General features: G+C 45.0%; 1 protein-coding gene across 1 annotated transcript in view; it reads left to right on the top strand.

Moving 5' to 3' along the window:
• LOC138493020 (2'-5'-oligoadenylate synthase 3-like) overlaps positions 1 to 17651 on the top strand; it is a 352001-nt gene that overhangs the window by 112434 nt on the left and 221916 nt on the right. Inside the window, exon 5 of the mRNA XM_069620269.1 lies at positions 1995 to 2139. Coding sequence (XP_069476370.1) covers positions 1995 to 2139 — 145 coding nt within the window. The remainder of the gene's footprint in view (positions 1 to 1994; positions 2140 to 17651) is intronic.

The following is a 17651-nucleotide window of genomic DNA, read 5'->3' as shown; positions in this document are numbered from 1 at the left end:
CATCGAGATTACAATTTTTTTTTCCATTCAGGAGTCACATTTTCCTCACTCTTGCTGTAGGCTGTGGCTCCTGGCAGAGCCAGCTGCCCCGTAACTCTGTGTTGGATACGTCTGTAGTCCATCCCACCCGCTTACTTACACATTGCTTTTTGGTCAACCTCAAACTTATTGTGGTTGCCTTTTGCAAGGGTTCCTGGTACTGGCACACCCCGTGCCTTGTTTTCCTTCCCCTTTTCTCCACTAGTCCAGGAATAGGAGAGACCTTTATCAGTCCCTGACTTGTGGGCTGATGGAGATCTGGTGGGCACGCATTTGGCGGTACCCCAGCATTCATGACACTGGGGTCAGCAGAGAATTCCGCTGAAAGCTGAAGTGGAGAGCTGCACACAGGCTGCAGCACGCTCAAGTGAGGGATCCATGGTGGGCCATCTTCTGCCTGGGAGCTGCACCACGCGCAGCGTAGTATGCTGCCTGCAGGATGTCTGTTGGTCCTTCTGCAGGATTCATGCTGCTGCAATTATGTGTGAGATACCAAGAGCTACACTAACAGTCTGCAGTAGCTGGTGCTCAGCTGGCGCTATCCAGACGCCGAGGAACCCTAGGCACAGTGGAACTGCCAATTCATCCTGTGTGTGCCACTGGAAGCTAGTGACAGCAGGACGGTGCAAAAGATGCTCAGAGATTTGCGCACAGTCACCACTGACTGAGCACTCATGGCCCTGAGTGGTGTTTTCCGCATAGGACTCAGGACAGACAGACACAGAACATCTAACAGGAGAAGCTGCTCTTGGGTTCCGGGGGATACTTTCAGTGGTGGCACTTTGCATCATAATCTCATTCACGCAGTGTGTGCAGGTGGCAGTGACACTCTAGAGACAATAAAATGGCACTCAAAGTGTGATAGGTCTGGACCATCCTGCGATGCGGCAGACCAACATTAAAATGCTACAGATTTACAAGAGTGCCTTATATCAGATAATACGTGGTATTTATCACATCATGTGACACCATGTTCCTGTGTTAATCGTTTTAATCTCTCTTCTATCCTGTTTATCTCCTTGTGTATGTCTTTCTGTCTGTGTGGGGTATATTTGTTTAATGAGACTTTGCACATTTGTGCAGAGGTTTTAACTCGTTACATAGATTCATCCTCAAGTGCTTTTGTTTTGCCAGATGTATAGTGAGATTATTTTTCTAAAATATGGTCCAATTGCACATCTTTCTGTTTGTCTGAATTCATCTCCCTGCCTTTCCTGGTCCTTCCCTCTGAGTCTGACTCTGTATGGAAAGGGTTGGTTCAATGACCTTTGAAGTCCCAGTCAAGTGGTCCCCCATAGCTCCTCCGAGACAGCCTTTGCTGCTTCTAGGAGCACTGTGGCGCCCGCTGCTAGTGGATGATCACCTAGGTTTGCCTCACCCTAGAAACAGCCTGACCCTAGAAAGAGCAAAGCGCCACTTTCCTCTTGCACGGAAGCAACCATTGTTATTTGCAGTGTCAATGGGGCACGGGGGGGGGGGGGAGTACCGGTGATGTGGCGAGCTATCTAGGCATGCCTTACCCTGAAGCCAACCCAACCTACCAATACCTGTCGTTCACTGGCTGTGTAGCTGTCTATCGGCCTGTTTCTATCTGAATACGCAACAGGTTCATGGTCTCATTTTACCCATGCCCACACATGTATGTGTCCTTCCCCAGGGGTTTGTTTGCATTCTTTTTTCTTCGACCACCATCCTGTAGTTCTCTTCTCTCTTTGACCAAATGTGTGCCATGTACTTCTGTTTATCTTCCTGCTTCTCCGTTAGCATCTGTATCATTGTCCATCTCTATATTTTCGACTGAAAGTTGTCTCTATGTGTACCTCTCTGGGTTCCTGAATCTGCAGCTCTGTTCTTCTGTATCTCTCTGTGTAGAGTTCTCAAACACTCATGTCAAAAGGATGTTTTTAGTTGCTGTTTGAGAATCCCGTCAATTATTTGTCTTTTCCCTTTTACAGACCAGTGATCTTGGACCCTGCAGATCCTACTGGGACAGTGGGCCTGGGGACTCGTTGGGACGTGGTGGCCGCAGAGGCAGGGCGGTGTCTGAAGGCAGCATGCTGTCAGAATGGCCTGTCACCAATCCAGGCATGGAATGTGCAGGTAAGACTCCACCATCTGCCGCTCTCAAATCTTGCATCACATGTAAAGCAAGGAAGTGAAATGAAGCGTCTGTAACTGTCTCTGGTATCTCCCCACAGTACATTCACTCATGCTCCCCTTAAGAGGCAGTGTTGCATTATGCTACCCTCTGCAACCAGTTACCCCAAATCCCCCTGCATAGATAGAAATACCCACCCCGCACCCATAATGACCAGTTCTTCCAATCTCTTCCTTGAATGACCAGGTTTGTACAATCTTTCCTTCCTAGGGGTGTTCTTCTCTCCCCAGAGGGAAACCAATGTAAATGTTATGGAAAAGCTATGGTCATCTACCTAGGGCCAGCCATGAACCCTCAATAGATGGGTCGTTGCTCATAAAAATAGGGTACGCAGTGAGATCACTGCAGAATATTCACCACACACATTCTTCAGTGCAAAATATACACTGTAATGAAATACACTGACCATGCATTACTAAAAAAACAGATAGTAACTTTGAGAAGGGGGCTCTTGATTGTACAGAGGAGGGGGTGGTTAGGGTCTAAGAGGCAGTTTGAGGGGTTACGCCCAGTACCTCATGCATTTTGAAGTCATGAGGAGGTAAATATTTGGTACAATGTTTGTTGGTAAAAAGAAGTGTGGTAAACATTTGACTGTAAAACCATAACCTTAAAGTAGACCCCCCCACTCATGTCATATATGGGTACAACGTCCTTTCATCGCCTGCCTGTTTATCCCCAGGCTTTTTAACGTGCACATTCCATCGAATGTGCTCATCAAATTTTTATAGGGGTGGGTGGGAAAGGGCAGATAAGGGTTTGGACGGGTGGGCATTAGCAAAAAATAAGTGTGGGAGGGGGCTAGGGGGTACCCCCAAAAAAATAAAAAAAAATAAAACGATGAGCACATTCGATGGAATGTGCACGTTAAAAGGCCTGGGGATGAACAGGCAGGCGATGAAATGATATGGAACCCTGTATGACCTACTACCATTGTGTGTGTAACCAGCCAGAAAAACACTCAGTTTCTGGTGGGATACGGATACCGGTTAGCTTCTGATGCTTGGACCTGTAGTCACCTCACATAATCTTGAGAAAGCGCTCTGTTTTACAAGTAACTCATCAACACTAACACCAATGCTTCCCTTTTTGTCTTATTTTATTTTCTAGTTAGTTGGGAGCAGAGAGACAGCTTATGCTTGAGTATGAGGGTTGCCGAGCTAGAGTGCACAAAGCAAAGGCACACAAGATAGTGGCAGTGCCAGTAACTGGAGGGGCATTGGGTGCGGCGGATCACTCATGGACCCACCTGCATACCTGGTTTTTTAAAACTGTCTTCCAGTCCCTCCAAAATGTTTAGGATAACTCTGCCACTTGGGCTTGAGGTCCCACAAGAACGGTGGAAATCCCTGCTCCTTGCCCTTGCTGGGACTGTGGTCGTTTTGGCCATCCAAGAGGTAGGCTTAATTGTTCCAAAAAGGCACAGAGACTTGTGACTCTAAGGAGAATTGCTGCAAAGCACACACCTAAGAGATTTATTCAGCTTCTTTTGTAGTAGGTAACCAAATCCCAAAATGGAAGTAGAGATTCCTCTTAGTACCCAGCAGTACCTTGTCCCATTTGCTAAGCAACTACTGGGATACGGGACACTTTTGCAAGTATGATTGTTGTAGACAGTATTGTTTCTTTGGGACAGAAACTCTAGTAAATAAAGCTCTAAAATCCACTATGGTCCCCACTCAGTAGGCCCTCTCACATTTTCCCTGTAATTGGTGTTTCCCTCCAGATATTTGACAAGAAGTTAGTTATTCCTGTCAGTAACCAAGACAATGTCCCAGACAGAGTACTACTGGCTTGAAAGAAAGTGGTCTCGTCAGAGTGGTAGCACAAAATGAGGGACCCACTGTGAGCCCTGCTGCGGCGGACCCCCAAAATCCTTGAAGATGCATATTCCACATCACAGACTATCGAGCAGGCCTGGCCCACCACTCATGCCTAATGATTATGGTGATCATGCTGTCACTGTGGCGTACTGCAGACCGCACTACGTGAAAGATATTGGATTTTGAATCAAATATTACATCTTACACCTAACATAGGAACAAGGAGGGGGGCACCCAGACCCTGCCACCAAAATGCATGCGGCCAATAACATTATTATGCGCAAAGCAGTAGGAGAGTTTGCATATTGTGCCATGGGGTTGGGCAGCTCCTGGTGGGGCACTGGTATTGTAAATGATTCAAGGTCATTGGCGGCAGGTGAATGTCTTTAGTGCAGGGGCATTAACATCTTTGAAAAATGTGAGCAGGAGCAAGCATAGCAAGAAAGCCCTTGGTAATGTACTAGAAATTGGGTGTTTCTCCAAAGAACATTTCTAAAATAATCTGCTAAATTGCTGAATTTTACAGCATATTCTTTGTGGAAAATGTATTGAAAAGTCACACAATTTACAATTCGGTCTCTAGGATAACACATGAAAAATTCTAGTAAATGTGATGTCAGCCACGCTACAGAAGTGCATTTGACAACATTGTCATGATGCCTGCGTTCCCAAAATGGTCCACCTTTCACATTGTAAATCATTTGTTTGCAGCTGTGCTGATGCTGTATCTCTGCATTGCCAGTGCAAATCATCTCATGAAGCTGTTTCCATAATAAATGCCAACATTCCTAGTGTAAAGCAGTTTGAATTTGTTGACTTACTTTATGCCTTATGGTCACTGGAAATAGTTTTCTGAAGTTGCTAACCCAATGTAGGCTTGTATGGTCAATGTGAATCACTTTCGTGAAGCTGTGGCCACAATTTATGTCAGTATGGTCAGTGTAAATCATGTTGATGAAGCTGCAGCCACAATCTATTCCACAATTCTCAATATAGCAAACTGGATGATGTTGAACAAACACTATATGCAAGCATTATCACTATCAATATCTTACATGATTCAGCCTCCTGCCACCAAAAACATGGACACATTGTGCACACCCACACATCATGCACACACAGACCATCGAATACACAAGCATGACTTGCACAATAAATCAGAAACAAGGACATGTGCAGACTTGAATTCCACTGATGTACGAAGGAAATAATCAGAAGGCAGGCCTTCTCTTTCTACCTCCCATACTCTAGAACCTCTTCCCTGTCAACAGACATGCGCCCTCACTTTACATTTCAGGCTGGAGCTCAAGACCCTCCTTTTCAAGGAATGGCTTCTTCCTAACTCCTCAGTCCACTCACCCCCCACTCTCCACCTAAATTAAGACTGGGTGTTCTGCTCCCCATTGTTTTCTCCTCACTTGGTAATTTGTAGATCCCTTAGTGCCAAAATGCCTGCCCTCCCAACAAACTCATTGTTAGCTCCCCTCATCCCTGTATTGATCCCTTGCAATCTGCTTCCCTCACTGTGTACTGCCTGCTATTACTTGTAAAGCACTCTGTTGCTTCCCAAAGCTAGGTCCCCACTCAATGAATACCCTAATTATAATAATGCTGCTGATAATAATAATAATAATAATAACAATAACAATAATAATAATAATAATAATAATAATAATAATAATAATAATAATAATAATAATAATAACACTTCTAGAGGTAATCCCACTACTAAAAAAGGGGGATTACATGGCAACATTGGCTATGAAAGATGCCTATTTTCATATTTCAATGTTCCCAGCGCACAGAAGTTCTTGCGTTTCAAGATAGACAGCCAGCACTACCAGTTCAAGGTGCTGCCCTTCGGTATAGCCTCGGCTCCAAGGGTATTCACCAAGGTACTGGCGGTGGTGGCAGCACACCTACGCAGGGAGGCAATCCCAGTGTACCCTTACCTGGACGACTGGCTCATTACAGGGGAGTCCCCCCTGATTTGCAGACTAAACAAGAACAATCGACCTCCTCTTCCAATTGGGCTTCTCTATCAACGAGAAAAAATGAAGCCCGGTGCCAAGCACCTCAAAACAGTTCCTAGGAGCTATCCTAGACACCCAAGATGGGATGGCCTTTCCATCAGAGGAAAGAATTCGAAATCTGTTGCTGCAAATTCCTCAATATCAGGCTGGTCGCCAAATAAGGGTGCACAAAGCGATTCGTTAGCTAGGCATGATGGCATCTTGCATTTACCTGGTTCCCCACACGCGCCTGCGCATGCGACCCATGCAGGAATGGTTGGCGAAACTGTGGTCTCTGGCAAAGGGTCAGTGGGGCGATCTAGTGGTCGTTTCGCCAACACTAGTACAGAGTCTTCGCTGGTGGACAAGAGAGAATCTTACAAAGGGGAAACCCTTTTACGATCCAGAGATACAAGCCGTCGTCACAACAGACGCTTCCCTATCAGGGTGGGGAGCTCACTACCTTCACCACACAGCTCAGGGTCTCTGGTCCCACACAGTGGCTCAGAATCACATCAATTTGCTAGAACCTCTGGCAGTCTTCAAAGCGCTTTGGGCATTCGGACCCCTCCTATCCAACCTGTCAGTTCAGATCCTAACAGACAGCACAACAGCAATGTTTTACTTAAACAAACAAGGGGGCACTCGTTCGCCAAATCTATCCAAGCTTGCCCAGAAAATTTGGAAATGGCCACTCAGGCGGAAGATTTACCCGTCATCCCAACATGTTTCAGGGGATCTCAATTCACCAGCGCACGCTCTGAACAGAGATCCCCTCCTAGAGAAACACAAGTGGTGCTTGGTAAACTCATGGGACCTCCCTTTGAACCCAGGCATAAAGCTAGTCTCAAACACCTGACTTATAAAACTGCCTTCTTAGTAGCCATTACATCCATAAGAAGGGTCAGTGAAATTCAAGCTCTGTCAGTGCAAGATCCTTTCTTTACTGTACATAAGGATAAACATGTTTTATGCACTCACCCTAGGTTTTCACCTAAATTAATTTCAAAATTCCATGTTAGCCAGTCCATTTGGCTACCGGCCTTCTTCCAAGAACCCAAAAGCTCTGCTGAGGTGAAACTCCACACACTCGATGTGAGGAGAGCGGTCCACTACTACGTCGACAAGACCAGACCGCTAAGAAAAACAGATCAACTGTTCGTCTCCATAGCTCTAGGCAGAGAAGGAGATTGCATCTCTAAAGGTGCCATCTCTAAATGGATAGTCAGATGTATCCAACTGTGCTACTCCCTTTCAGATAAGACACTGGGCCTCATTACACGGATGGCGGTAAGGATTTACCGGTACCGGTAAAATACCGGTAAATCCTTACCGCCTTACTACGAGGTCCCTTTGCGGGTTGGGGGATTTAACGCCTGCTTTTTGCAGGCGTTAAAAACAAACCCGCAAAGGGACTCATGGAGCTAATTACGGTACCGCAATTTGGGGTACCGTAATTAGCGCCTTCCCCATTCCCATTATGCCCTATGGGGCAAAAATGGGAATGGGGAAGGGCAATGGCGGAAGGGGGAATTACCGCCCCGTCAACCTTGGAATGGGGCGGTAATTCCCCTTTCTGCCAAGGCGGTGCCGGTATTTTACCGGCATGAACCATGGCGCTAATAGCGCCATGGTTCTCCGCCATCCGTGTAATGAGGCCCACTGCCTTTTACGCCGAGGGCCCACTCTACAAGAGGTACTGGGGCCACTCTGGCTTTCATTGCAAATGTACCCTTTGCCACCATTTGCAAAGCAGCTACATGGAGCTCTATTCACACCTTTACTCAGCACTACTGCATTGACACTCCTTCCAAGACAGATACTCAAGTGGGACGAGCGGTTCTAAGACATTTGTTCGCTCATGACCCTTCTCACATCCCACCTCCTTCTGCTAACACTGCTTGCTAACCTATGCACAGCATTTGATCTAAGCAGATTCCACAATCCTCAGGAGGGATACATTACTCACTGTAATCATATTTCTGATGCTTGTATCTGCTTAGATTCACCTGCGCCCGCCCTTCCTCCCCTCTGAGAGAAGGTGCATGGATGCTTGTAGTCTTATCTAGCTTATCTGCTTGGATAGTCTGTACTCCCGCTACTCCTCATGCTACCTCATGTCAGAAAAAATACAATCTGAGGGTCCTACACGAGTGAGGGATCATGGGTACAGTGGACGTCACACTAGGGATAGTATTACTGGCACGCCCTAGTTTGACGCCCCTTTTCGAGTTTTGAAAAACAGACTGTAATACTCTGCAGCTTCCACTAGATTTCGGCCTATGCACAGCATGTGAATCTAAGCAGATACAAGCATCAGAAATACAATTACGGTGAGTAATGTATCCCATATATATAGCTCTCTAAGGCTTGTGGATCTGCTTAGAATCACATGCTATGCATAGGTTGACATCTAGTGGTAGCTGCTAAGTATTGCATGACTTGTTTTCAAAATTCAAAAAGGGTTGTCGACTGGGCGTGATTGTAATACTATCCCTTGTGTGATGTCTATTTTACCCATGGTCCTTCATGTGTCGAGATCCCTCTGAGTGATTTTTTATGGCATCATAGTCGGTCGCGTGTAGCACAGTTCTTGGCTAAGGCCATTATTATTATAAAGTTGCACAGTTATGTTAGCTGTTCTGATATTCAGTCCCCCATCGCTTCAACAACCAATCTTCAGTGACCTTCGACGGATGCCTCCAGCTACCACCTTTGACGGGAGATCTTCGACGAACGCTAACTTCGGCATACACCAAGCCCTCACCAGGTTCAGGCCTGTTACAGTAGGGCTGGTGAGGGGTGGTCATTGACTCTTGTACTTATAAAATGCCTTTTACTTTTACACCACCTTCAATTAATAGTCGAGCTGCCTTTCACATCAAACATTGAAAATACACCTTTTAAATGTTGCTCCGCTAGTAAAAGCAAATATCCCTGGATGGACATGTAATGTGTGTGCAATCATTGTCTTCCTAGAGACCACGCAGAAAAACACTGTAAGTCGTGTAAGCTCTTCAAACCCTAAAAGTTGAAAGATCGCTGCACTTAACATTGGGCTGCCCAGGCCACGCTGGCTGACGCGTCCATCTGCGTAGCAGGCGCCGAAGAGTTTGACGATGATCAGGGCAGCTGCGGTGCTCATAGTGATGCCGAAGACAATCGGGTTTCTGTGTGTTCCCATGTGCTAATCCCTGCCTCCGGTAAGCAGGCCGACGGCCCTGTGATGGAGACAACACTCTGTGATAAAAACTTCAACAGCCATCATCACACTAAGCACACAACCCCTAGCCATACTCCGACTACATCATCGGAAAAACATGGCCACGCAGTGTCAAAAGCAAAGGGGGAAACCCTTTCTTCCAAGCATCCATTGTCCTCTGGGTCCTCGCAGTCGTGATCATCGCATGACAACATTTCCAAACAGATGCCGAATAAACCCATTACTGATTCTGCTCCGAAAAAATCCTTTCTTTCGTGTGCTGAGGAACAGGCACCGAAAATCAAACTCTCGATGCAAGGTTCCGGTATGTCGAAAAAGCAACAATTACAGTTAAAACACGTCACAAAAACACTTCTTAAAGCTAAACCATTGCAATCCCTAAGTATTTCGAACACCGTAGATGTCACGTCACAGAACAAACATTATACACCTTCCAACACAACTTTAAGAAAAACCCATTTCTAAAATCCCCTGAGTGGACTGCAGAAAACTTTGAAAGAGTCATGAAACGTATTTCATGCTTTGTGGACATCATGGACAGAAACCCACTAGAATTAACCCACTAGAATTCTCACACCCACCGGATAGTGTGAAACCACCTGCTAAAGTACAAAGGTTAGACACTTGAGAACCAAGTACTTCCTCAGCCTATACCTAGTCATAGTCAAGACACTTATGATATCTATACATCATCGACCCCCCCTCAACAAGGTAATCAGTACTCACATGATGACCAATACTCCAAAGACCAATTTTATGATGACGATGACCCAAATGTATATATATTTCTGTCTCCAGAGGGCCAAAACCAGCCAATTGCTGATTCCCTAATAGACAATCAAATGCAGTAAAATGAAATGCTAATTAAGGCAGCCTAACCCTTTAAAAATGATGCTCAAGAAGTCGTACATGACATCTTGGAAGATAAAACATTAACACAGTTCATACCCTTGCTCCAATCTGTTTAAAAACAAATTCAACCGTCTTTACTTACTCCTACATTAACCAGAACTGTTAATCCTAAAATTGAATTCTATTTTAAACCAGCTCCAACTGATCCCCTCTACATTAGAGGACAATTAAAACCAGACTCCTTGGTGGTTTCAACCACTTGGAAAAGGGCAGGCACCCCATTAGCATTCGCAGAGGAACCCCCTGGTAAGGAAAGTGAGAAGATATTCAGAATGGACAGGAAAGTGGCAACATCAGCAGCGTACCAAACATGCATCGCCAACAATACAACCGTATTAGCTAGTTACAATTGCCCTCTCTGGGACACCGGACCCGAACCTTTAAAATCACAAATATTAAAGTCTGTTTCCGAGGGTAAACAGTTTGCCAGCTGCATCTTAAAAAATAACTTAGACGCAGGAGACAATGCTAGACACATTATAGCGGAAGGAACCCTTATAAAATGGCTGTTGATGATGCACTAAAAAGTGCAAAAGAGGGAAATGAAACCCTAAAGTCATTAGGTCAGATCAGCAACAAACATTTTTATGACGGGGGTCTTTAATACACGCTGCTCCTTTCGAGGGCAAGGAGAGCCACATTCACTGGGATACAGTCAGGGACAGTCTTCTTCTTGGAGTAGTTCCCAGGTTCAAACCACCCCTTACCAATTCAATTTTCAAATGGTGTATATAAGGGCTAGAGATAGTGGAAGAGCCTCGACTACTTGAGGCTCCTCTGCCTCTAAACAATTACATCCCAGTACAGGTTGCCTCCCATGCAACTCCAGTCAGAGGTCGCATTTGTCAATTCACCCATGCATGGGAGGGGAACACATCTGATCAGTGGATGTTCTCCACAGTGGTAGGGGGGTACACCATCGAGTTTTTAGAAAAACCCCAGCATCATCCTCCAAAACCCCGGAAAATGTCTCCACAACATCAGAAGATACTACTGCAAGAAATCAAGTCTCTTATCTGAAACAAGGCGCAATAGAGCTATTTCCAGCTCACCAGGTAAAAAAGGGGGTCTATTGAGTGTACTTCCTAGTGCCAAAGAAAGATTTAACTATACGTCTTGTGTTAGACCTGCGTCCAGCCAACACGTATGTGAAATCACAAAGGTGTTGCATGACAGCACTAGAAGAGGTAATGCCACTCTTAAAACAGGGGGATTACATTGCATCATTGGGCATGAAAGATGCAAACATTCATATTTCAATTTTGCTAGTGCACTGAAAATACCTGGGTTTCTAACTAGCAAACATACACTACCAATTCAAGGCACTGCCCTTCGGCATTTCAACAGTGCCAAGGGTGTTCACAAAAGTACTAGCAGTGGAAGCAGCACACCTGTGAAGGGAATCCAACCCTTTTCTGGACGTCTGGCTCATTACTGGGAAAACACCACAAATTTGCAAAAACAACACCCAAGCAACAAGCAATCTCTTGTTCAAATTGGGGTTCTCAATCAATGAGAAAAAGTCAAGTCTCATCGCCAGTCAAGTAAAACAATTCTTGGGAGTAATTATAAAAACACAAGAAGAGTTGGCTTTCCCCTCAAATGAGAGAGTACAAAACATGCTATTCCAGGTACCTCACCATGTAGCTGGTTGTCAGATAACCATGAACAATCCAATGCGCCTGCTCGGGATGATGGCTGCGCCTGTGTCCGCTGCAGGAGTGGTTAGCGAAACAATGGTCTCAGGTGAGTGGACAGTGGGACGATATAGTGGTTTTGCAAACCTTAGTACAATCTCTACACCGGTGGGCCACAGAGAACATGTTAAAATGGAAACCTTTTCGCAACCCACCAGTGTAGGTCACTCTCACAACAGACGCCTCACTCTCAGGATGGGGAGCACATTACCTTCATCCCACTGCACATGGCGTGTGGACACAGACAGCAGCAAGAAACCACATCAATCTACTAGAACTACTAGCAGTCCTCAAAGCCCTACAAGCATTCCAAGAACACTTAACAAGGCAAGCAGTGCAAGTACTTACAGACAGTACCAGTGCCATGTTCTATCGCAACAAACAGTGTGGGACACACTCTCTAAATCTGTCCAGGTTAGCCTAAAAGATTTGGAAGTGGTCTGTCAGATGCAACATTTACCTAGTGATGCAATTCACTAGCAGACACTCTAAGCTGAAATCCACAGCTACCCTCAGAACACAAGTGGCAAATTCACCTAGATATTTCAGACACTATTTTCACCCGATGGGGACATTCACCTCTAGACCTATTTGCAACAAAGCAAATTGCACAATGCGTAGACTTTGCGTCCGGGTTTCCCCAACCAGGATCCAAGGGGAACGCCCTGTGGATGAGTTAGTCAGAGAAATGTGCTTATGCTTTTCCACCACCACCACTCCTCAACAAAATAGTGCACAAGATGCACCAGATACAAGTCGCTCTAATCTTATTAGCACCTATGTTGGATTGACAATAATGGATTCCATGCCTCCTCAAAATAGCAATGTGCAAACCAATCAAGCTTCCGTGTCCATACAACATTCTGTCACAACACAAGTGAACAAAGTTTGAGCCACACCCTCCAACTCTGAACTTGGCACCCTGGCTCCTGAAGTAGTAGCGTTTGGACATTTAAACCTTCCACAAAGGTGTATGGACATCCTTAAAGAAGCCTAACACAAGAAACAGCTATTTTAACAAATTGAAACGATGCAGCACACGCTGCTTGCACTACATCTCAAAGCAAAGTGTTGTGGTGCAAAGTTCCAGTAATCAAAGCGTTCATGGAAGGGGTTAAAAGACTATGGGGGTCATTCCGAGTTGGCCGGTAAGGGATACCGGGCACCGTTAAGGAGACAGGTGCCGGTAATCCCTTCCCTCCCAATTCCGAGGTCCCTTACCGTGAACCGTAAGGAACGTCTGGTCTGACCACACGTCCCTTACGGGTCCCGATAAGGGACCAGGGCGCTAATAACTGGCTTGCTAGTCGCAAGCCCGTTATTAGCGCCCTCCCCATTCCCATTGAGCCCTATGGGGGCTCAAATGGGAATGGGGAATGGTTTGTTCAATGGGATCTTACCGGTCCCTCCAGGGTCGGAATGCACTGGTAAGTCCCCATTGAACAAGACCGGTGCCGGACCCGGTATTGGTGGCAGCCATGGCGCAAATAGCGCCATGCCTACCTCCAATCTCGGAATGAGGCCCTATATCCTACCATTTCAATAACATGATGATTGCCTCACCTTACCTTTTACACCAAGAACCCACTCTACTCGACGGACGGGGCTACTTTAGCATTAATTTCAAATGTTCCTTTAGATGCAATTTGCAACGCTGCTACTTGGAGTTTCATTCATACCTTTACACAGCATAACTGCTTAGACGCACACTCTAAAGCAGATTCACAGGTGGGCCAAGCAGTATTAAAACATCTGTTTGATGCTGTACCTTCACACTTGCCACCTCCTTCTCCAGGTAATGCTCGCTAAACTATGCATAGCATCTGATTCTAAGCAGATCCACAAGTCTCATAGGGCATACATTACTGACTATAATCATATCAGCTTAGATTCACATGCACCCACCCTTCCTCCCCTCCGGAAGTTGAAGGTGCATAGATGTTTCTCTTCTACTTTATCTTTCTTGTACTCACACAAGCACTTCATGATGCCTCATGCCAGAAACAAAACAATCTAACGGACCTCAACGCTTGAAGGACCATGGGTGCAATAGACGTCACACAAGGGATAGTATTACAAACACGCCCAACCGACAACCCTTTGCGAATTTTGAAAACAAGTCATGTAATACTCAGCAACTACCACTAGATGTCGGCCTATGCATAGCATGTGAATCTGAGTAGCTACAAGCATCAGAAATACGATTACAAGTAATTAATGTATGATATATATATATATATATATTTTTTTTAATATCCATTCTGTGCCCTAAATATAGTATATATATATGGGGTGGCCACACAATATGGCCTACACCTCACTGAGGATTGCCTGATTAGTTACCCTGTAATGTACAGGAGGTTACAGTAGGTTTGGGTGTTCACCTTTCTTGAAGGGAGTCCCAGATGATGAAACGTCAGGGGCATTCCAGAAGATACACCTTTTTTTCCTCCAAAGTAGTACTGGCACATTTTAGGAGTGGGAAGACTTGTCAAGGCAATGAAGCATCGATCAATCGTAGGATTGCTCTTCCGGGCATTAGCAAGTGCTCAAACAGCAGCATCTAATCAAGGATATGGGGTCATAAACATCAAATGATCCTTTCTTCTCCTCAGGTATGGTGTTGGCCACTCTCAACACTGAAATATAAACCAATTGTAACTTCTAGCAAAGCAGAGGCGAGTAGCTGCTGCTACTCTGGTAGTCAATATTTACCACTCATGCATGGACGTCATTTACAGTGCCAATGGGGGGCATTATCCAGGCAGACATTCAATCATCTCATTACATTCAATCATCTCATGGCATTCAATCATCTCATGGCATGCAATCATCTCATGGCATTCAATCATCTCATTGCATTCAATCATCTCATGGCATGCAATCATCTCATGGCATTCAATCATCTCATTGCATTCAATCATCTCTTGGCATTCAATCATCTCATGGCATTTAATCATCTCATTAAATTCAATCATCTCATAACATTCAATCATCTCTTGGCATTCAATCATCTCATGGCTGCACTGGGAGGAAATATTGACTGGTGAGAAAACTTTCTTTAATTTCCTATCTTTCACAGTTTGCTAGTATCAAAGGTATTGATTTATGGTGTAAAAAACCCATATTTAGAGTTTCAATGACGAAGTCCCTCTCCTTTGCCCATTCAGTCATAACATTTAGTTTGTACAAAATATGCTTTATCTTAGTTTTAATTTTAAAAAAATAACGGAAAATTGGGCTTGACTGCAGCCAAGTGTTGCGAGTGAGATCCGTATTAATGTATAACAAACATCATAATAATTATTTTGTTTTTTTTAAAGTTCCAGCTCCACCTCATTGTACAGTTAGTTCAAAGTAATGCTTTACAAGCCCAGGACCACAGATATCTGTGTATTTCTAAATTGCAGCATCAGGCTGATGCTGGCAGCTGTTCCAAATAAGTTAAATCAGAAAATGGGTGTAAGCACTGCAAAGTGCCAAGAAGACATGAATGGGAAAGTAGCTGTGTCATGTAAAAACCAATAACATGACATAAATTGCCATAACATAATGCAGTGGGGGCTTAATCCAACCTCAGATTCCCCTTGGTGGTCATCAGACTTGCCCTCTCTTCTTATCATCAAGCGCTGGCGCACTCTACCCTTTATAGACATCCCTTCTAAACTGCACTCTCAACACCCCACCCTATTATATTCTCCTCTTATATGAAAGTACCGTGACATTGTCCCCTCCAGAGCCATTGATCTGGTACATTACCCCCATGCCCAGTACCCTTTCATTATACTCTTCATAGAGATTGGTCTTACACTCTTCTCTCCTTAAACAATGGTCTTATACTTTCAATTTGTTAAATGGTTGCCTTACATGCTTGTCTCAAGAGCAGGTGCTCTTAACGTCTCCTTTCTACAAGGAGATATGTCTTCTCTCCACAGCAAGCTCGCTGAGTCGCTTTCAGTCAGTTCTCTCCAGAGCAAGCTCGCTGAGTTGCTTGCTGTCAGTTCTATCCACAGCAAGCTCGCTGAGTCCCTTTCAGTCAGTTCTCTACACAGCAAGCTTGCGGAGTCGCTTGCTGTCATTTCTCTCCACAGCAAGCACGCTGAGTCGCTTTCAGTCAGTTCTCCCCACAGCAAGCTCGTGGACTTCCACATCATGGACTCAGCTCGTATACCTTCCATTTTAGGTACTGTTCTTTTACTCCACTCTGGACATATAAGGGCCTTCCACTTCCCCTCAACAACTAAAGCCTGTACTTCTGTGCGTTCTGCTTCACAACCAAAGGCGGAACTGCTGTACTTTGCACGCCTATCACAACATATAGTGCAGGCCGGCTCACTCTGCCGAACACACACATGTCTGTAGCACAAGCATGCACAATAGGATGATTGGTGGACCATCACTGAAACATACCGCATATGTACGCATTTCCGTGAAATGCGTATTTTCTTTTACAAAATGTGCTCATAAATCTGTTACATGCATGGATGGCAACTCATGCATTGTTGCTATGCTTCAGTGCAGGGCTACATATCATTGTTGCACATGCTCGCACTACAGACACATTTGCAACCAGCACTGTGAAAGGTCATGTGATCATCCTACTGCTCATACGTGCTCCCCTTTTCCGCACATAATCTTGCAGACTACCAGTGGCGTACCAAGCAGAGGGAGGTGAGGGCGACTTGTGTCTCCATCACCCCCCACCCCCGGTGGCTCTTTGGCATCTGCAGTCTATCATATTAAGCATCTTACTTGCACTTGCCCCTTCACCAGCACTGCCACATCCGGGAATGGTGTAACGTGGTAGAGTATCTTTGTGAAGTCTGGTGCAAAATCTGTTGTATGCTAAGGAATGTTGCAAACAGTCAACAATCTGTCACTTACACTGTGACTTCTGATGCCCCTTCAAGCGTGCAGATAGTTGGCCCAGGATGATAAAGTACCATGACATACAGGGTCATATTTGCAAGATCAGTAGATAACCGGAAAATAATCCTTTTTAAATTAAAGAATGTAAAACACAAGAATACTCTGATGCCATGTTGGTATAGAAAAACACCCAGGCCCTTGCAGTAGGCATTCACCTCCAATGAAGAGAGATTGGCTCTTAGTAGCATTCCCGAATGCAATAATTTTGCACTTAATCCAAGTGTTTCCAAGATATTCATATATGGTGCACACATAGAGTATCCTCACTTTTAAGAGACATATTTTACAGCAGACCCTGAAAGGTAGAACTCTTGTACAGGACACTGCCATTCACTGCCATTCAGGACTCTTTAAGGGTGACCCTTTGATACACAAAGCTCTGATAACTTAAAACTTCTTCTACGCAGGCTCTCCAATAGAGGAGCCAATATTGTAGCAAGCGTTTTAATGATGAACACATTGGAAACTTGTTGATGGAAATCTCTATATTTCTTTATGCAGGAGTTCGTATTAAGTACACTTACAACTTTCAATGGAACATTCTCTAATAAGGGATACTGCAAGCATCCCCATGAAAAGTTCTTTAATGACCATGGCCCAGGGACTTTTATTGGAAGGTTGTTTAAGGAGGGATACTGAAAGACTTTACACTAAGGGTTATTTAGGGCTTGATTCATGGAATATTTTGTGCGGTAATTAGGGACTTTGCGGGCCAATCTGCATGCAACCCCCCCCCTCTGTCGATTCATGGAATCGACTTTGCAGGACATTTTCGGACATTGCAGGGACTTTGCGCAGGCCAGGCACGCCTCTGCGAGCAGTCAAACGCCTTGAGCAACACTCCACGCAGAGTGTGGG

Source organism: Ambystoma mexicanum, chromosome 10 (genome assembly GCF_040938575.1).
Source record: "Ambystoma mexicanum isolate Mex_15411 chromosome 10, UKY_AmexF1_1, whole genome shotgun sequence".
NCBI classification, from domain to species: Eukaryota; Metazoa; Chordata; class Amphibia; order Caudata; family Ambystomatidae; genus Ambystoma; species Ambystoma mexicanum.
Note: the sequence above shows the minus strand (reverse complement) of the source record. Positions and strands in the feature narration are given on the sequence as shown.